The sequence below is a fragment of the Branchiostoma belcheri genome, unplaced genomic scaffold (assembly GCF_001625305.1).
Source record: "Branchiostoma belcheri isolate BF01 breed outbred unplaced genomic scaffold, Haploidv18h27 scaffold24, whole genome shotgun sequence".
NCBI lineage: Eukaryota > Metazoa > Chordata > Leptocardii > Amphioxiformes > Branchiostomatidae > Branchiostoma > Branchiostoma belcheri.
Window position 1 is genome coordinate 1,555,766 of NW_017803843.1, and position 20,192 is coordinate 1,575,957.

Here is a 20,192-nt window from a genome sequence, read left to right on the forward strand (position 1 = left end):
GTCCATGCCCGGCATTCCAATGCTGGAGCAGGAAAGCTTGAAATACCTACCAAAACACTTGAATACAGACATACTGTCTGTTATGGAAATGCTTCTGTGCAGGTGTTAATCAAGTTAAATCCCAACAGCCAATCAGCAAGAAGTATAGAGGAAAGCTGCATGCCTATTGGTTGATGCCCTGCATTCCATTGTGATGACTCATGCCCAAACGTGGTAAACAAGGCACACTAACACAGTAATACATTTGCTATGACACAGCCAAAAACTCAAATAAAACCATTCTAAAAGCCTGTATCACAAAATTTAAAAACGCCTAGGGGTATTTGCCCACTGTACCTCCATACCAAATTTCAGGACCTTAGGCCCTAAAATGAAGAAGCTGAATCCATTTAAAAAATGGCAGGAGAAGAAGAAGGAGGAGAAGAAGAAGAAGAAACACCAGAAAAAGCAATATGGTTTCACCACACCACTTCGTGGTGTGGTGAACCCATAAAAAACAGCAGCTGCCAGTTGGCTTCAACTTGCAAAGCTCCTCTACCTTATATCTGAATAAGAGGGCACAAGTTTGTTGAAGTAGAACTCTGGTCTATCGTGTATTGCTGAGACTGACTAGTATGTATTATCATGCAGGTCTGACGAGGAGGATGAGGATGAAGAAAGTGAGAGTGAGGAAGAAGAGAGTGATGAGGAAGAGGAGCAGGAGGACAGTGATGAAGAGGAGTAAGTACTAAATCTATTTGAGCCAGGGAATCTAAGGACGACTTTTGAAGGGCATGAAAATTTCATGGAACAGGTTTAGATCTGGCTGGAGTAACAATTATTGGGAGTGAAAAGTCAGATCCATGTAATGTGGTTTGAAAAAATGCAGGTCTGAGGAGGAGGAGGAGTCAGAAGAAGAAGAGGAAGAGGAGGCTGTGGCTACAGAGATGGAGCATGCAGACATCTGTTCCATCTGTAGTGACGGTGGTGTGCTGGTGCTGTGTGACACCTGTCCCTGTGCTTTCCACCTGCTGTGTGCAGACCCTCCGCTCAACCGCACCCCACGGGGCAAGTGGCGCTGTCAGTACTGCACAGGCAGGGTACTCAGGGAGCCGGCGAGGACTCGCAGGGGCACCAAAGGTCAGTTTTCTGTGTGCTTCTTGGAAAGTCTTTTCGAATCGTTGTTCCTGCAACATTCTTATATTTAAAACCAGACACCTTACGATCTTTTGTTGGGGTATTCCTGACCATACATGCACCACAGTTTAACTTTGAATTGCAGTGTTATAGAAATGTAAAGCTTTACATTAAATGTGTCCTTGAATAAGCACTGAAGCATGTATCTGAGTTTTAAGCAAAAATGATAAGTAGTGCTCGGGCCAAGGTGAATAAAGTTAATACGTTACTGTTACAGATGAGAAGAAGGGAAAAAAGGCTCAAAAACCTGCTGCCAAATCTCAAGGGAAGGGAGCCAGCAGTCAAGAAGGGTCACGCCCCTCCTCAAGAGCAGAGTCTTCATCATCAAGGTCTCGTGCTGAAGCCACCAATAACAGCCGATCTAACAGCCGAGCCAACAGCCAGGAAAGGACGACCTCCCGCAGCACCAGGAGGAACATCCTGCCAGATCCTGCACCAAGCAGCAAGCCAAGGAGCAACAGCTCCCAGCGCAGTGCAGCCACTCAGAAGCGTGGGACCGTGGACACAGATGAAGACTCTCAAGACAGCGACATGTCCAATGCAAACAAGAGGACACGGCGACAGAAAGTCCTGCAGAGCTCTGGGGACTCTCAGGAAGAAGTGGTACTGGCCACAAGTAAACGTCCTCGAAAAGCTGTGATAGAGAGCTCAGAAGAGTCTTCAGCATCAGATGTGAAGTCGGCCAAGACAAGGGCTAAGGAAATCAAGAAACCTGAACGCACTTCAATGAGTCAGATCAAAGTCATCAGTGCCACAAAGGACAAGGACAACAGGAGACGATCACAAGGTATGTGGGTGTTTTCTAATCTTACTAAATACATGGGTTTCTGAACAAGAGTGCTCGCTATTCATTACTAAGGAGTATGTGTTGACTGCATTCCTCTGCTGAGCAGGATGTGTTTATACTTGAAAGAGCCTAATGGAGATGATTTTTCTCCCCAAAGATGCCAGTTCCAGCAGCAGACGCCCGTCATCCCCGCGTGTTCCTGACACGAGGAGGGAGTCTGGGTCGAGCCGACGCCTGTCCTCAGGTCTGCGCGGAGGAGAGGAGATCGGCTGGACCACCAAGTGTGAGACCCTCCTGACAGAACTGGTCAAACATCAGGACGCCTGGCCCTTCATCAAACCGGTCAGCAGGAAGGAGGTCAGTACTGCTGTTTGAATTGAAGGAAGCTATGTCATTGCAATGAAGAGAAACTTTCAAAGAATTGTTACAACTAGAATTTTAAGAAGTTTGGCATTCATGACATTCACTGTTTCCCCAGGCACCAGACTACTACAAGCTGGTCAGGAAGCCCATGGACCTCAGTACACTACGCACAAACTTCAACCAGATGGTCTACAAGACTGCCGCTGAGCTCCTGGCTGATGCACGGCTTGTCTTCTCCAACTGTGAGCAGTACAACCAACCACACGCCACTGAGGCACGATGTGGCCGCCGCCTGGAGCTTTACTTTGAAACACGTGTGAAGGAACTTAAGTTAGAAACGCCTCAACAGAAGAAGCTAATATGAAGTTTGTACCTTTAAGTGGCTACAGGAATGGAAGAAGTTGACTGTATAAAGTGGAATGGTTACATAATCACAGATACCTCAGAGGCTGTGGCCTATATCTTATGCATTTATGAATGCTGTCAAAAAGCTCACAGATGATTATTTGTTTTTGAGTGATATCAATTTATTTCCTTGCTCTACAGACCCTTTGGAATGAAGTTAGATGGCTTGTAGGAAATGTACTCTGAAACTGTGTGTTGGAAATTTTTCATATCCTTTCCTTTTTGCAAGTAGAGGGCTGTGAACAGAGTAAAAAGATTGGTATGACTAAAACTGAATGTGCTAAGTGTGGATTATCTCGAGAGACAGAAACATGAAAGTTGATATAACCCTTTTAGTGGGTTGGCCTAAGAAACTATACAGAGATATGACTAAATGTTTATATTATTGATCAGTAGATTTTGATGCTGTGGAGTCCAAGTCAAGTGAGAATGAAGCTCAGAAGATGCAGGAATACAAAATTAACTGGGTCACTTTGCTATACATGCACATGTATAACATGCCTGTGTTTTCGTACATCATGATAAGCCAGTTGATGAGATGATGTTGGTGTGGGCCTATCCTCACTTTTCTCTACTTACAATCACAACACTGGTGCAGCTATCAGTCAATTTTTCAACCAAAGTGTACAGATCAACATATGTGTTTGTGGAAAGACATCCAAGTCCTCTGAGCTGTGGAAGCAACTTTGCATTTGAAGAAGTTCCTACCTAGCACCCAATACATGTGTACCATTGTTTCCCCTACCAATGACTGTCCAACTCCAGGGTACCCACCATTAGTGAAATGGTGGCTACCTTCTTTAGGAGTGATAATCTTGTTTGAAATGAGACAAGTTTGGAACATGTAAGATTTTTTACCAGTTATCACCCTTCCTATAAACATCCACAACACTGCACCACCATACTGTCTTTTGATACTACTGTGTAGTTGTCACTGTCTTTGCTGTGTTACATGATCAAGATGATTGTATTTGTAAAGCTGCCAGTGAATAAAAGTGCATCAATTTTGCTTCTGGTCTATGTCTTTTTAGTAGACAGGATGGTCACATGATCTGTAAGGCCTCACTATTGAGGAGCTGGTTGTCTGCCAAGGGAATCATAAGTATTTTGTGATATATAGTTATGCTGGTTATTATAACCATTCAAACTGAAATCTACAACATAGTCATCTGATCTGGAAGTTTTATTTCTTTTAATACCGTGGAGGAAAAACGACAACAAAATGTGGTCATCATGGGAGAGTATCAATTGTGCTTACTCTGAAAATGGGCATATTATTTACAAGTATACAGGAAAGCCAAGAATGTAAAAGAACAGAACATGTAAAAATTAACGAAATGTACTGTAGATAAGTAGTAAGAATATATACAAAGAATGAAAATGATTTCCAATAACCTCAAATCAATCTACTGACAAGTAGCTAAGCTGCAACTTTACGTTTACGTACACCTCAACTGAAAGTACTGCTTCTGGGTTGTGAAAACAAGGTGTTGCATGAGATTGCAGATCTTTCTGACTGTAAAAAGGGTTGCAGTCAGCCTACATGGACCGACTTTCATTCTGAATCCATTACTCTCTTCACTGAAACTTGATAGAGAGCTGTCCTTACAGAATCATTTGAAGAATAAACAACCGAGAGTCAATATTCCTACTAAGATTATAATTACAAAGGAATGACATAACCTGCCAGAAAAATTCAACAGTGAACATTTTCTCATCATCATTACAAAAGTATGATCCAACTCAATGAACTCATTGAGCATGGGAATAAAGTACTTCTGTCAAACCCAATGCAATTCTCCCAATTTTTGTGCAGAGACCTGTATGCTGCAAGTCCCACATACACTGGTAGATAATGACAGTATCAACATACAACTGTGTCTTTGGGTGTCTGAAAATATAATCTGAAGGAGGTAACGTTATATACAAGGGTGCATATGCAGGTGTGCTGCAGGTGTCAAGATGTCTTCCTGAAGCCCTTAAGGATGGGGTAGATCGTCTCAAATGCCTCATAAATCTCCTCTCGCACCTTTGCACCTGTATGTAAAAAGTGAGAGATTCAGGAATATAAGTCATCTTGTGCTTTGTTCACGGTAATGATATACATGTATTTGGATGTTTCTCATGGATCTCTCAACTGAGCAAAGGCCCAAACGTCAATGAAGAAAAGTACTACATAAGAGTACATTTCAAACATAGGTGGTGCATCAGTACTCACCAGTAAGCACTACCTTCCCTGAGACAAAGATGAGCAGCACAATCCTGGGCTTAACCATACGGTAGATCAGGCCAGGGAACAGCTCAGGCTCATAACTGGGAAAGTAAAAATACATGTACACTGACGAAAAACACTGCATGATGTTAAGTGAATGGAATCTATTTCTAGAAATGGTCCAGAAACAGTCATTACCAGATTCCTAGCCCTTTAATATTAGAATCAATTGACATTAATTGGACTTGCAGACTGTCTCTGCCATAGTCCTACATGTACCTTGAGAACTGTGAGTGGGTGAGGACCAGGCCTTCTAGTCTGATGGGGAACTTCACATCACAGCTGCCCACCATGTTCTGAATCTTGAAGTCCAGAAACTTTGCCTGAAAAATACAGGGGAAGACATGTTATTAGTGGAGATACAAACTCATGAAAAAGCAAAGGGAACTAGGAAAAGTCTTTGAAATCACACCCACTGTCAGGCAGTGGAGACACAGAAATTACACCAGTAACAACTTACAGGGAATCCCAACTTCTGTACCACTCTGGCATATTTCCTGGCTGCAAGCCTGGACTGGTCCTCACTGGAACAAACACACAAAGTTACAGTTGTTGCCAGAATATTATTCAACCTTCATGTTTGATACATGTATTAGCAGACATATCCATATTCCAACTAATAAGAGTATCTTCCTAACCCTGACCAATATGATCGACCAATGATGATGACATTATATTGTCTATTAAACAATTGTGTGATTCTCTCTTTTGAGTGTTGAAAACCATGATCTTTTCTGTGCTAGAGTTATAAAAATTGCTAAGATACCTTTTAGCTCCTGTGCACACCATCTTGCCTGAGCTGAAGATGAGCGCTGTAGTTCTCGGGTCCCGGATTCTCATAATCACTGCTGCAAAGCGCTGTCAGGACAAAATGAAAACAGATTAGTAGGAATACATGTACACAAGAAGCACTTAGATTGCCCAATGGCCCAGTTCAAGGAGTATCCATCACTGCATACCAAGCAATTTGTTCAGTATTGGTACAAGTAAATACAAGAACTACATGTACTACAATCCATCAGAAGTCTGTGGTATAACATCTACATGGTTACCTTTGGATTGTACTCTGCATTTCTGGCATGAAGTGCAATTTTCTTCAGATCCAGCTTGCAACCCAGGTTCACAGTGGAAACAATGTTCCTGAGGATCAACACAATATATGTCATTCCCTTACTTCTACACACACACTGCTGTCCTGTAATTTCCCAGTAACGTTATATACACCTGCTGCACCTACAGTACTCCTCTTTATTTTTGTTCCTTCACAATGGTCAGAAAATGTTGTTGAACATAAGCAAACATTATATGACATAACTTACTGTAACTGAGGAACAATGCCGGACCCCTCTGCTGGAGTTGCAGGGGTCATGGGGGTCATGGGAGCGGGCGTGGCTGGGTACAGGGAGGACGTGGCCCCAGAACTGGAGTGACTCTGCAACAGGGAGGACAGGTACAAGTCAGACCACTTCCAAAATATTCTCATACATACATGTTTGAATGTTCAAATTTACAATTTCTACATAGTAATTTGAAAGATAACTTGTTGAAGGCAGCAAATACTGACGTGTGAATGTGGCCCGCCTGGAGTGTTACTGAAGCCCGGGGTCAGGCCTGAGCCGGGCTGGGAATGTTCCTGGGACTTGTTCTGACTGTTGGCCTTGTCCTGCTGCTGCTGGCCAGGCTGGTAGTGCATCTGTGTGCGTACAGTGGTCATGTCTGGCACCAGGGTTCCGGACACAGGCTGGTTCTGCAGCTCACTGGTCGGCATGGTTTGTAACATCGGCTCCGCTAGGGGGGAAAGGAACAAGTCAGATGTCTTTGGTGTGACAAATTTTGCTCACTGTTTGGCTGTGGCACTGACTTGTTCAGGTAGTTAGAGTTTCTTTCTCGCACTATTGCTTTTGTGCTTTCTAGAAAATTTAACAGGATTGAAATGCAAATGTCACTTACAAGCCGGTGGAGGAGGAGGGAGGAACTGGCTGGGAGGCAGCTGGGTGGTGTACGTCACACCAAACTGGGGCTGAACCTGGAGAAACAAAGGTGGTACAACATTGTTTACAGTGAAAGGATGCTGCTACATTATGAGCCCTGTGACAATCTAGTAGTAAAGTGATGCGATTCTTTATTTCACCTGTTACAAGATGTGTCATCAATCATGACGTGTATATCAATAGGAGACATGGAAGCAACAACATTTACTACCATTTTGTTCGGTACTTTTGTCAGAAACAATACATACAAACCATGTCAACCTGCAAGGCAAATCAAATTATTATGTTGTTCTTAGCAAATTATAACTTGAGGACATCGCCACCTCATAATAGAGACCCACCTGAAAACCTGGCCTCACCTGGCCCTGTGGCTGGTCCTGTCTGAAGGGTGTCCCGTCCATACCTGCGATGTGGTTATATCCAGGACACCGCCAAAGTCCCTGCTTTACCTTTGGTTTGTAGTTCTCTGTACCAAATCTACACTAAGCTTTGTGACCGGTTCGTATCGTAGTCAGCAACGTGCGCGCCAAACGTAGAGGTGACGTCCAAAAATCTTTCACGCGTTATCCTCTTCTAAAGTGTCAAATATAGTATTTCATAACAAGTGGCCAACTACTGTTCATGTTACCACTCAAAAACCGTAAAGTAAACCCTTATCTGTGACTGTCCATGTCTCAACGGCGTTCTTGCAGCCAACGCGTTCTTCAATGGAGAAATGGCCGGAAGTCAACTCGACTGGTCTATTACAGAAAAGGGAGAATTTGACAAGATCAAATCTGCATATTAGGCATGAAAAACAACAATATTGTTCTTAAAGTATTACATAAGTTGAGTTTCAAATCAGTATTTTGTTCTGATACAATGTATATGTACATAGAAAAATAGGTCAGATAATAAACAAGACAAACATTATGATATCTTCCCCGAGTAGTGTAAGTAAATGACTTGCTCCAAAGATTCAAGATGGCGCTGTTTCAGGTCGTACGAGACTGGGTGCAGCTGTGGTATTACAGATATCTGCTCGTCACGGCGCTCTACATGCTCCAGCCGTGGGAGAGACATCTATTCCGTATCCTTGTCGTAACAGTAAATGAGATGATAGGGGTTGGGTCTTGTAGGATGTTATCGAAGTTCGTAAATTGGGCTAAATACTTCGTCTGTGTTAGTTTCAGGGCCGGGTGAGCCTATGACGTAAGATCATGTCATCTCGAACTCGAGTACCATGATTGATCATTTACTTGCCTTGTGTTTTCATGCGTAGCCAACTCACATATACAGATATACTAGTACTCTGCCAGGCCCATCTTAGTGTGTACAGAAGTTTGTTGTATCTGTGGAGAATAATAGGAGCAAGGAGCTTCAAAATTAAGGTAGGAGTATAAAATATCTAATCAAATTGAAATCGACTTGTTGCCAGTTGTCCCATGCTATCAGAGACCAACCGTCCAAATTGTTAAATACAATGTGATCAAATTAGTTATCATTCAATAAATGTGTATAAGCATCACTTTTTGTATGCCCACTACACGCCATATTTTTATGATAGGTGCACATATTTTCTGACTTCTCATGACATTTTTGTCTGCCAGACATAAAACTTGACTCCTCCCCAGATAGCTGTCTTGCTGTTGTACTAGCCATGTCAGTCTACTCCACATCAGTGTTCTTCCCCAAGTACATCGCCTCTATCCTTGACTACTATGGCTATTATGATGGTGACATTTGACAATCAACAGACTACCTACAATGGAGACACATATGGAGAGACTTTGTGCCATTGAGAAGGGTTTAAATACTTTGTGCTGACAGTTCCAAAGATGATGGACAGCCGTAATATGAAAGAGCAGTTCAGGGTGAACATGTGAACAAGACAAATCTCCAAAGGCTTTACCTGGTTGTATTAATGTAACTGTTGTTCAGAAAAGACCATTTCTTTGCAACATTATAGAGGACCACAAATTACTTTGCTTGAGACTCTGGTGGTGAGGGTATGGGGATGGCACTTCTGGACACATTTGTTTTATAAAATGCAGTGACAATTCTTAGAAGTGCCAGCTTCTACAATGAAGTAGAGGGACATATATTAAAAACTTAAAGGTGTTTGCAGTCTAGTATGTATACCACCTTTCAAAATTTAACTGTCATGTGTCAAATATTTGCAAGGGTGCTGCTACTTATTGAGAAATGTGGAGTTGGCCACTCAGGAGCTGGTGTATGTATTGGGGGTAATTGGTGATAACACTGGTGATGGCCAGTTCTGTGCAATTAAATCAGCTCACATAGAAATATTTACATGACAATACATGTGGTAATTCAACATAGTTGTTTCAAGATCTTATTGATGTAAGCAGTTTTATATGCTATCCAAAGAATGTTGTAATCTTTTTCTATAAGTCAACCTATATGAAAACTCTTACTCTAAGAAAAGGTTAGTTCAATCCTGATTTTAATTTCTTGTGTGGCGGTGGATACAAGAAATGAATGTATGCAACTAACTTTTATGCCAATGTTGGTTATACAATGCTACTATATCTGCAAGTCTTCCATACAAGATTTTGTGTGTAGTCTGGTATCCGTTGCTACCCTTCTGGTGCACATCTTCAGCCACATTGTGGCCAGTTATGACTTGACTTGACTTAGTCCTCTTCGCTCACTCGGGAGCATAGGGCTTCTGTGAGAAGTCTTCAGCGTTTTCGGTTCATCACTAGTAATACACACTTTATTTCCTATGTATCTAAGCTAATATATTCATATTCGTGTATAGACTCTAGATAATGTTTTCCAGGTAATGAATGATATATCACAATCAAACTTGGTCCGGGAGTATTGTGAGGGCCATTTTAAGGTATGATCCTGGAAAGCTCCTTTACTGAGTGCCATTGAGTGATGTGTGTTTTTGTAGTCTGAGTGAAAACATTCTTTTGGAATATAAGAGGACAAGAATTTTTTTATCTTTTTATAACTTGCATTTTTCCTGTCACTGATGATTGTCAGTATTAATGATTGCCTACTGTGGTTTGAAACTAGCAGCATTGTAGTTACATTAAGACACAGGAAGATTAAACTTGATGATATTACTATGGTAGAATGCATAAATTATTGTTGTATAAAAAGTGATAATATCTTCAATAATCATGACATTAATGCAAGGATGAGGTGTGGTATAATAAATTAATGTGCAACAGACATTTATGTTGCTCACAATTGTAACAGGTCTTCTTTTACTCTAGAGAAATACAACATCTGATTTCCATGCTCACCTGCAGTGAAAGGGTTCTGTTTCTCCCCTATGATATGCCAAGTTGATAAAAAGTAGTAGAACACTCGTCGTACACATCAGCTCATGAACAGCACTGAAAGGCACCTGGAATATCACATTTCAGCAGGGAGATTGAATGTTAGGAAGAGCTTGTGTCAGATTACTGCAGCAAAATTTATGTGTCTCAAAGTTCAGTACTCAACAGGCAGGCGGCCAAACTTGGTAGCAAAGTCTTTTTCAGCTGCCTTCAGAGCAACTTCATCGATGTAGGACACCGGTCGTCTGGAGCACACATAATACTGCATCTTACGGAAGCTCCACCCGAGCACGTACATCAGGTAGCCACAAACCACAGCAACTGACCGGCCAATCCCAGCATTGCAGTGCACGTATACATTGTGGCCAGACCTCAGCAGACCGTGTAGTACATACACAGCCTGGGGAAGCAGCTTGATACGACCCTCGGTGGACATGTCGGCTGTCGGCATCCACACATAGGAGATGCCATTTTTCCTGAGGGGTAGAGAGAAATACTAAAATGGTGAGGCACTTGCAAGGCTCATTGTACAAGACCTGATTCAAGCAACTGTTGAGATACCAGTGAGGGGTTGGTATTGATGTAACGTTACCTGTAGACATCATATATGTAGCGTGGCACGTCTGCAGCAGGTGGGCAGCATTCAGCACTGTTGTTCCAGAGATCATAGTCCATCTGGAAGTTCATCACAGCAGTTGTGCCCATCACCTTGGGGAGAATGAAAACAGGGATTACATGCTGCAGGAATATCAAGACAACATTGTTAGAGCTTATTTTACCTGGTAATGATTATGACACATATGTGGGCCTGACATCATACATGCCTCTACTGCAGACATTCAGTTCCTGTTAAAAAATTGCCTCACCAGAATTGTTTCCTTGTGTGTATAGTTCCTCACTGGTGAGGTAAGTTCACATCATTGAAATAGTGGGCATGTGACTGTTCAAAACTACCTGCTTCATGTCCTTGGTGATGTGTTCAGCAGTCCTGGGGCAGGAGCCCAGCCACACGTTGTCCAGAATCTCACTGTAGTGGAACAGCTGGTGGTCCAGGAGGTAGAAGAAGAACCGGGTTGTCAGATCAAACTCAGATGTTTCTCCTGCCTTATCCTGCCAGCGTGCCACAGGGTTGCAATGGACTCCACCCAAGATATTTTCCTGAAGATAAAAATTGTTCCCACAATGTTACTATAACACTAGCTTCCAAACTATAAATATTGGAATATAACATTACATGTAACATTACGGCAACAATGTTCCTGATGAAATACTGGGAGACATGTCAGTACATAGACTTCTCTTGCCAGGTTCATCACCGTTGCCAAGAGCATTACCGTTGCTATGGACAAGTATTTGTTCTGGCAAGGAGGTACAAATGTATAACCTTGGTTCTGGTTTGATTGTCAGCTCAGTTCAGCATGCATAATGGACAGATGGGAGTTAAATTAATTATTTTATACATGTATTTTCAAACGTTACCTGTTGATACTCCCAGGTGCGGTTGTGCCCTTCCCCGCATCCCTCCCATTCCCACTGCGGAACGATGTCCCCCTCCCCCTTCTCGTCACTCCCCTTTCCTGCAGGGCCCCGCCGGATGAACTTGTACTGGAACCGATCTGGCAAACCTTCCCCGAACAGGTCCACGTCGCACGTCCAGAAGGACGGCTCCTTGGCCTTGGGCGGAATGACGGGGTGCAAAGGCAGACTGCCGTCGGGGTTCCACGAGCCAAGCCGCGAGAGCGACCCCACCACCGCGACGGAGTAGCCCTCATCGATGAAGGCAGCTAGACCGAACCGAATCTTCATTTCTCTGGCCGTTTACGGATTACAAGGACTCCTGAGAAATAAATGCTACCACGACTGGTACACCCGGTCCGGATATCCGTCAATTGTCACAATTAATTAAAACATCACACTCATAGCAGACGACAAAATGGCGATTGTGTACCCAGTGACCCAAACGGTTTGTCAGACCATAATAATTTTCATCTCCAACGATCTCTTCGTACGTAGACAGTTTATCTCTTTCTAACTGACTGATGAGATACTTAGCTACCTTTTGTCCCCAGAAGGTCAGGATCGGACACACCTGTCACTTGGCAAAGCGACATGGCACGTTCTACATGTACTCCACAGCCAGCACATCTCCGCCTCGGCAAAAATGTGGGCGCCATTTATAGCTTCTGACCTTTGACCTTAACGTGTGTGGCATCTATGTTTTTGATGTGCTATGCATTTTACTACAATGTGCATTAACATTCCTTTTCTCAGCCAACGGAATGCCTGGTTTTCCAGAGCACAGCTCCCGGTATACTTCTACTGATTGTGACATAATCAATGTTACATTCAGTAAGTGTAACAATCTTTCATTACTTTGAAACTGAATCCAAGACAGTTCCTTTACGTATGCCCCGGCCCAGGGGCCAAACCCATAATAAATTGGTCTAGCTAGAATGTTTTCAATTCTACTCAGTTTACACTTTGGTGAAGGTCAGATCTTTGAATTGAGTCGCAACATTACAATGCTAGCATGCACATGAGAAATGTATCAACTTTACCTGACATTCCAAATAAAGGAGAGACACCCAGACAGATGAATGGAGGACATCATATTTAATTCAAAAGGTCAAGCAGAGACCATACATGTGCATGGTAAGAGCTTATCCTGCACTAAACATCCCCTCTACAGCACAGTTAACTGGAGTATTGTCAGTCACCCTTAAGGTGGACCACTAAAGTTGTTGCTCTCAATGTATCAAAGACTTTCAGCTGCCAGTAGCTGTTACTATCAAAGTATGACAAGGGAGTGTCACATGCCTAGTGTGGAAATAGTGTAGAATGATAATGTGGCATTCATGTGAAAAAGGATTCATTACAGGTACATGTATCAATAATGCAAAATGGACAGCTTCCTTACTACTGTAATGTTACCAACTGTTGGACAATATGTTAAGTGAAAGGCCATACTTGTGTATCACGGGTCTTATAAAGGTTCCATTTTTATCTTGACTTTAACAAAACACCAGAATATTTACATGGGCTCATTTCATATATCAGAGAGAGCCAGGTTCCTACAGCATGTGGGGCTCATTACTAAGTTTATTGACAGTCATGTCATCATGTCTGTGTGCCTGACACATCACAGATCCTCTTCGTCAGAATCATCACTCTCCTCCATAGACTCCTGTAAGGACAAAAAATCAAAACATAAACATCAACATTCAGAGTTGCATTTTTCTCACCTTTTTACTAATGATGGTGTACAGTACCGGGAGTTTATGGTTACATTGTACACATGTACATGATTTATAACCACAATTTTAGCACTCATCTCCAAAAAATCAAACAGAGAAATACTTATTGGCCATGAAGAGGATCAACAGCATACCTTTGCATATTTCTCTGCTTCTACCACAATGTCCTTTGGTACCATCTCATGCCTTCCGTTGGTCACTACAGGAACACGAAACATGACTTATCACAGTAGCAGTATGAATTTACTATCAATCTTTCTGAACAGGCATTAATATTCACCAAAAATTTCAATTAACTAGATAAAAATATTGTAAGATCCATAGCAAAAACATGCTACCTGGGTAGTTCATGTAATACAAATGATGGTCTTCCCCATAGAAAACACATTGTATTTGTCAAAATCAATAATCATACGACATTTTGAAGACAGCTGGGAGAAGTGAAAGTACTGACTACTTACCGTCCCCGACCCAACTCAGCTCCAACTCAAAGGCTTTGTCTTTCACTTCATCATGGACAATGTAGATGCTACAGGGCATAAAATTGAAATGGTCAACTTTCATTTCATTACTGTAACATAAGAAACTTCCCATTCACAAATCTTCAATTCACAACTCAGCAGATTCTGGCTGGAAAAGTAAAATTCAATGTGAAAATGTGCTTTTTTATCCCAACGCTCAGCATGCTGAAGCATGCAGAAGAAAAAAGAAAACTTACATCTTTGCTGCTTCTTTCACCAGATCTCTGCAAGACTGGTCTGTCATCTGTAGAGGGCAAAAATTTATGGCATGAATAAAACAGTACTCTTACTCTCTGTCTTGGTGTGTGACATAGGCAACTGCTACTGAATATATTTTTACACAATTACAGCCCATATTAAAGGAAAGTTTTCAATGTATATTTATATCTACCCATGCAAGTCGAGGCAAGATATCAGGTATCAGGGTACATGTATATTGTAACAGTGAGATCAATTCTTCAAATTACAAAAGGAGTCATATCCCAAAATACTATTTAGGACACACACCTTAGTGACTTCACTGGATAATTTTCAAAGCGACAGTACCTTCAGCTTCTCTATCTCTGTTTTTGCTGCCTGCCTTGCCTTGCCGATGGCACAGCCATAATAACCCTGTAATTAAAGAATGAAAATACATGTTTTAACAATCAGTTACAATTTTTACAAACTTGAACATCTGTAATGCCCAATATTACCTATCCACATATCAAGGCACTAAAATGTATGCATATCAACCAGCAGCAGTCTTTCTGAGAAAATAGTATTGTCCAGCTTTTAGTTAGGTTGATATTACAAGCTTAAGATCCTTGTGTGTAGACAAATATGTTGGTGCTCTACACATGTCCATACACTGTCTTGTGTTGCTCAAAGTTCAAAGGAAAAGCACATTGACTGACCCAGTGGACTCCTGATGGATCCATCATGTACAGTTGTGGTCCATCATCTTTGTCGTATGATCCAAGCATCACACTGAAACACACAATACGCCAATAAGATATTAAACAAAGGCTACAGTATACACATGCATGAAGGATTAGTTAATTTTGAGAGTCTGAACCACTCAACATAAATTTTCCTACATACTGCAGGTAATGTGCTGAATTATTCCTAAGATGACGAGATTTCTGCATATGCATAATTTATACCACTATAATTACTTTAGTATAAACTAAAAATTTCCTGGGATATTCAAAGGACTCTCCCTCTGAATGATTAGCACTTGCTCCTGCTGGACTGTTAGATATATTTTGGGTAGCATGGAATGATATAGTAACCCACCTGCACCCAAATGGCCTGACATGGCTGTACAGAGTGTAGGCATGCATGTACATGGCCACTCTGTCTGACAGGTTCTGGAGAACAAAGAAAGAAGACAAGTGGTTATATGCTAATACATGTACATGTATACAGTATATTACAGAATTTAAAAAAAAACAAACATTTTGGTTATACCAATCGCTGAAAAAGAAAAGCCTGGCATACTCATTATTTGCTCCCTACAAGAAAGTGGAGTAAACATTAGTCTTCATATTTGTTGGCTATAGAATATATGCATTTGCTTCAATATGTCCAGTCAAGCTCCAGGTAATCCAAGTCCTGTCTTTCCTGAATCTATAATTAGTATAAAATCAGAATTTATACTGACCTTGCATGGAATGGCCCCACCATAGTTGTACCTAAAGTTACTGGCCTCATCTCTGGCTATCTCAGATATCTGTATGCACAATGTGAACAAAACATGATGAAACACAAGTACAGTTATATACAATAGGCACTACATCTGTAAAGTGTTCTTTAAAGAATGGTTTACAAGATCTGACCAATGGCTTGAAAATGGAATTTAAAACAAGTGCTAAGCATAACGGTAAAACAATATTTACCTGTCTGGCATCAGCAAGAAGACCTGCTACAGCCTGTAAAGGGAAGAATCAAGACTTTGTTAACAATGGCAAGTTAATTTTTAAGAGACAAGTAATAGTTTGTTCTGTAGTCAAAGTGCTGATGCTATAACTAAGCAGAGAAATACAAGGAATGCTGAATAGAAACAAAACATACAAATAAGAGCTACATGTTTACCATGCCAATGTGCCTATCTATATTGAAAATCCTCTTGTTTGCTCCCGCCTCGTACAGCTTGGACTGAACCAACTTCTCCACAGCAAAGACAACACCATCCTTCCCTCTGATGCCAACAGCAGTCCTACAGGAGAAAAAAATCACATCTACTTAAATCTTAGCACTGTACATGCTTTTTAGCTTATGAAATAAGAATATCTAGGTTCTATTATTTTTCTTGGAAGTATCATACAGCCTGTTTATTTTCAAAACAAGAATAAAAGTTAATGTTGTCTTGCTACTAACCAATCCCTCACTGCATGTCTAGATATTCATCCGTTATTCCATGTCTGGCAATGGCAATATTCTAAACAACTATCTCTATAATTCCTCAACACTACAAAACTCTTATTTGTTCTCGTATGCATTATTATGTGTTTATTATACTTTGTGTAATTATGTATTGTAAATGGTAATTAAGTTAAAAAAGATAAAAAAATCTGTTATTCCCTGTCTTGTCAGGGTTACATATACTAAGGAGGTATGAACATACATGTGCATGCAAGGTTTGAAGTTGAGATTTTTTTCATAAGCTAAATATGAACGGAATGGGTGAAGTAACCAAAGTTTCACTAATAAAAGCTATATGGGTAATGACACCCAGATAATATTCCTTCCAAACTGACATCCTTGAAATTTTGTTGAATAATATTGTGCACATGAGCTTTTCCACACAAGCAATACATATTTTACTTGGTTCATTTTACTTACCCACTGTTTTCCACTGCCTTGTTGGCGTATTCTACCTGGAACACTCTGCCATCAGGAGAGAACTGCGATGCTGACAGGTCATACTGGTTATTGTGGAGAGTAGAGGACAGATTGTCAGCTATATAATATATACAGACTTCTGTTTTGGTCTTACACCTACCACCTAATTTTTTGTGGAGAGGTAGAGGGTATGTGTAACCAATTATTTTCTAACTTCCTAATGATTAACAAAAACCCATAATTGTCAACTTTTCAAGCTGTCATCAAGAGCATGATATGTAACTAACACAAATTTCTGAGAGCATGATATGTAACTAACACACATTTCTGAGCAAAAAATGGTGGAATATCTTATACGTTCTCTGAATTTATGTGTGCACAAGTGGGAGGGGGGCACAGAAAATTACATGTGTATAGCACGGAAACATGCTTGGTTTTTGCTAACATTTCATCTAAAACAACGTACAGCTGGCAGCATAATATAACACTAGACACTTACCCCGGTTCCTATAGAGCTCATCTTTACTTGTGGCTACTGTTAGCGATATTTGAAAAAAAGAGAGATGAAGTAAAATCTTCGCAAACGTTAGAGGAAAGTGACTCAGGAAAACTGAAAAATTGGCTCGAGGTCAGGACGCATGCGTGATAAGAGATTGGGTTTAGAGTTGAAAGGTCGCTTCCCGCGTAATCAGATCATGCATGCTGCACGTGATCAGACCGTATGCGATATAGGCTTGGTGTCATATAACAGTATACCGGATTCAGTATACAGGATTCATTCCATGTCGTACACAAATATATTATGCCTTATATTTCAACACATATGATGGTTTCCGTCATCTAATTATCTTTTGAGAAAGTTCAAAGTAACAACCATGTCAAGTTTATGCTGTTCGGCTTTGCCATTGGGCCCTTTATATTGGTGTGGGAGGGGATTAGGATCCAAGTGTACACGTGAACGGGACAGAAACTGGGTCGGGGTCCTCGCTCAGAATACAGGCAGCTCGGGAAGGGCCCGGGGTCGGATTACGGTTGGTTGTTTCTTATTTTCACGTCAGTCGTTTTCTTGATAATGCGATGCTAATTCAAGTATTAAGATACGTTTGCATAAATACTGGAGAGATATATACTGCGTAACGGTGTAACTTCAAGGCGATGTGTCCCTAACTAGGCCAGGGCTGACCACGGTGCGGCGACGCGGACATAATTAATGGCGGCCTTGAATAAACAACCAAGAGTGTCAAGTGAAGGAAATTATCTACAGTATCCAAAATAACCCTGGAGTGTGATGATAAAAATTATACAACGTGTAACGTTATATGAGTGCATATTTCTCAAAAACTTATCAAAGAAGGCTAGAAATTATTTGGAAGGAACCGGCCAGTGCCCGTGACCTTCAAACCGGTCCGGCCGGAGGGCTGAGCTTGAAGCGTTCTGTCGTAACGCGTTTTGAAATTTTAGTTGTAACGGTCTCGTTGATATGGATCTGTTCCAAATACCGTGTGTGGTTCAAGGTGGGAGAGTCAAACTACTGATCTTTGCGCCTTTAATAGCTGCGTAATAGCACCGTGCACGTTGGTGAATGACTGGGTCTCTATTCACCTTGAACAGAGTCTATGTACACTATAAATTTTGCATGTATGATTATAACAGTTACCAGTTTACATGTAACGTTACATGTAACGTTACTAACGTTAGTAATTTCTTAGTCTTGAGCAACGGAGTTACATGCATTTTATGATAGACCTAGCCGTGGACGACTCTGGTAACTTTTTGCATGATAATGCCGGCATTATCATGCAAAAAGTTACCAGAGTCGTCCACGCTATGATAGACCCAAATGATACCATAGGAGCCACAAATGTCATAGTCAACATACCACACTGGTTGATGTTTCAAGCAATGAATAATTCAATGTGTTGATAGCAAAAATTAACAGTGAAAACTGCAAAAACGTAAAAGACAATGACTATTAACAAAGTTTTGTCAGTTGTCAGCACCAGAATAATGACATTGATTTATGTGATCTTTACATTGTTTCACAGTGAATCCAACTTTTTCAAGAACAAAGGATTGGACTGAAGTGTGAACATGCACTTATTATTCTCATTTGTGCCATAGCAACCAGATGCAAATATTTTGTAATTTGCATATGGAGTGAGTTTGTCAATTTTGAAGTAGCTCAACAACCCAGGCAACAAATCCCTTGTCTGACCCTTAGAATTAAAGTTGCTGGTATCAGGAACCTATAGCTAGATTAGGCCATGTTGATTTGATTACTAGTATATCAAGGACATTCTACTATATGGAAGACATCCGTGCGCGCATGAATTTTCGGCCGCTCCAGGGATGTCGAATTCGGAAGATCCGAGGACGAATCTTGAAAAGAAAAGGGGGAGTAGTGTAACAGTGGGGGGTTTATAGGCGCTACCAACAGATCCGGCAAACGGGTCTAGACCTTTTAGCGGAGAGGTTAGAGTGTCTGACTGGGGCCCGGGAGGTTGTGGTTTCGAACCCCGGCCCGGGACCAGTGGGTTTTTATATAATTATATACAATATTTCAAATATAACTCCATTGTATGACAAGATGGTCTCCTTTCTAGCAGGATATTTCCGGTTGAGTGCATTTCTTTGTGCTACCCTGGTAAATGTCCTGCTAGAAAGGAGACCATCCTGTCTAACGGGTTAAACCTGTCCTGTTCCTTTGTCTGAGCTGCAGACGTTGGATAAGACAAGTCTTTCATTCCTGGTGTTGTATCTGCTCAAGAAGCATTTAACGTATACTCCATCTTCTTTTTTTTTTTGCATTTCAGTCCCTTCATTATATTAAGGTCCCTTAGTTAATTTCGGTCTCAGTGCATTTTTATCCATATGGGACCGAAATGTACCGAGGCCGAAATTAACTTCCCATCCTTCTGTTGGTCTGGTTGGAATTATTTATACCTGCAGGCAGCCCAGCCTTTTCACATCCAGTTCTGTTCTGACAGTAGATTTAACATTGCTCTATTTTACTTCCAGGATAAGAAAACCCTTTAGCTGTACCAACTGGGCACCATGCCACTCAACAGACAAGCAAATGCTGCCATTTCCAATGGTAACCACTCCCCAGCAGCAGAGAAGGCAGGCTCCTCTCTACCTGCAGACAAGAAGCTGTTCACACCTGGGCCACTGGGGGTCAGTCTCACCACCAAACAGGCCATGCTGCGCGACCTGGGCTCACGGGATGTGGAGTTTGTAAACAAAGTCAGCTTCATTCGACAAAGATTGCTGGAAGTGGCAGGTAAGAAGTCTTGTATAAGGG

At 41.4% G+C, this 20,192-nt stretch overlaps 4 protein-coding genes and 1 long non-coding RNA gene across 7 annotated transcripts in view; 2 read left to right on the top strand and 3 right to left on the bottom strand.

The window, feature by feature from the left end:
* LOC109471060 (bromodomain adjacent to zinc finger domain protein 1A-like) overlaps positions 1–3,739 on the top strand; it is a 16,105-nt gene extending 12,366 nt beyond the window's left edge. Inside the window, 5 exon segments of the mRNA XM_019770248.1 lie at positions 631–720; positions 869–1,119; positions 1,394–1,963; positions 2,121–2,320; positions 2,442–3,739. Coding sequence (XP_019625807.1) covers positions 631–720; positions 869–1,119; positions 1,394–1,963; positions 2,121–2,320; positions 2,442–2,690 — 1,360 coding nt within the window. The 3' untranslated portion in view covers positions 2,691–3,739.
* A 173-nt stretch (positions 3,740–3,912) lies between these two features.
* On the bottom strand, positions 3,913–7,743 carry LOC109471057 (TATA-box-binding protein 2-like). Of its 2 annotated transcripts, none has more exons than XM_019770245.1 (10): positions 7,336–7,743; positions 6,954–7,029; positions 6,568–6,791; positions 6,323–6,435; positions 6,056–6,143; positions 5,770–5,861; positions 5,464–5,527; positions 5,223–5,326; positions 4,950–5,044; positions 3,913–4,768 (listed from the first exon to the last, which is right to left on the bottom strand). In XM_019770245.1, the coding sequence occupies exons 1-10, from the start codon at positions 7,393–7,395 to the stop codon at positions 4,689–4,691; spliced, it is 996 nt and encodes a 331-aa protein (XP_019625804.1). In that variant the 5' UTR covers positions 7,396–7,743; the 3' UTR covers positions 3,913–4,688. The 2 variants fall into 2 exon arrangements, with proteins under 2 accessions (XP_019625804.1, XP_019625805.1); XM_019770246.1 differs by having other exon boundaries at positions 7,354–7,734.
* A 95-nt stretch (positions 7,744–7,838) lies between these two features.
* LOC109471061 lies at positions 7,839–10,253 on the top strand. Its single transcript, XR_002140292.1, has 2 exons — positions 7,839–8,063; positions 8,608–10,253. It is a non-coding gene; the product is annotated as an uncharacterized LOC109471061 (long non-coding RNA).
* On the bottom strand, positions 8,071–12,322 carry LOC109471059 (laforin-like). Its single transcript, XM_019770247.1, has 5 exons — positions 11,770–12,322; positions 11,245–11,448; positions 10,883–10,998; positions 10,255–10,766; positions 8,071–8,325 (listed from the first exon to the last, which is right to left on the bottom strand). Exons 1-4 carry the CDS (start codon positions 12,094–12,096, stop codon positions 10,445–10,447), a joined length of 969 nt encoding a protein of 322 aa, XP_019625806.1. The 5' UTR covers positions 12,097–12,322; the 3' UTR covers positions 8,071–8,325; positions 10,255–10,444.
* Positions 12,323–12,886: 564 nt separating this feature from the next.
* Positions 12,887–20,192, bottom strand: part of LOC109471095 (proteasome subunit alpha type-3-like) — a 7,511-nt gene continuing 205 nt past the window's right edge. Inside the window, exons 1-12 of one of the 2 annotated variants that reach the window (XM_019770301.1) lie at positions 17,391–17,550; positions 16,892–16,974; positions 16,142–16,265; positions 15,946–15,978; positions 15,711–15,779; positions 15,344–15,417; positions 14,962–15,034; positions 14,612–14,677; positions 14,263–14,309; positions 14,006–14,073; positions 13,679–13,743; positions 12,887–13,474 (exon numbers count right to left, since the gene is read on the bottom strand). In XM_019770301.1, coding sequence (XP_019625860.1) covers positions 13,430–13,474; positions 13,679–13,743; positions 14,006–14,073; positions 14,263–14,309; positions 14,612–14,677; positions 14,962–15,034; positions 15,344–15,417; positions 15,711–15,779; positions 15,946–15,978; positions 16,142–16,265; positions 16,892–16,974; positions 17,391–17,411 — 768 coding nt within the window. In that variant the 5' untranslated portion in view covers positions 17,412–17,550 and the 3' untranslated portion in view covers positions 12,887–13,429. Of the gene's footprint in view, positions 13,475–13,678; positions 13,744–14,005; positions 14,074–14,262; positions 14,310–14,611; positions 14,678–14,961; positions 15,035–15,343; positions 15,418–15,710; positions 15,780–15,945; positions 15,979–16,141; positions 16,266–16,891; positions 16,975–17,390; positions 17,551–20,192 lie in introns of those variants that run through there. The other variant, XM_019770302.1, reaches the window with a different exon arrangement.

Coding starts and splice junctions, on each gene's coding strand:
- LOC109471057 (XM_019770245.1), bottom strand. CDS start 7,395: ATGGACGGGACACCCTTCAGACAGGACCAGCCACAGGGCCAGGTGAGG. Junction 5,327..5,463: donor TACAGAAGTTGGGATTCCCT/GTAAGTTGTTAC, acceptor TGTATTTTTCAG/GCAAAGTTTCTGGACTTCAA. Junction 5,045..5,222: donor ACCCACTCACAGTTCTCAAG/GTACATGTAGGA, acceptor TTACTTTCCCAG/TTATGAGCCTGAGCTGTTCC.
- LOC109471059 (XM_019770247.1), bottom strand. CDS start 12,096: ATGAAGATTCGGTTCGGTCTAGCTGCCTTCATCGATGAGGGCTACTCC. Junction 11,449..11,769: donor GCACCTGGGAGTATCAACAG/GTAACGTTTGAA, acceptor TTTTATCTTCAG/GAAAATATCTTGGGTGGAGT. Junction 10,999..11,244: donor TCACCAAGGACATGAAGCAG/GTAGTTTTGAAC, acceptor ATTCTCCCCAAG/GTGATGGGCACAACTGCTGT.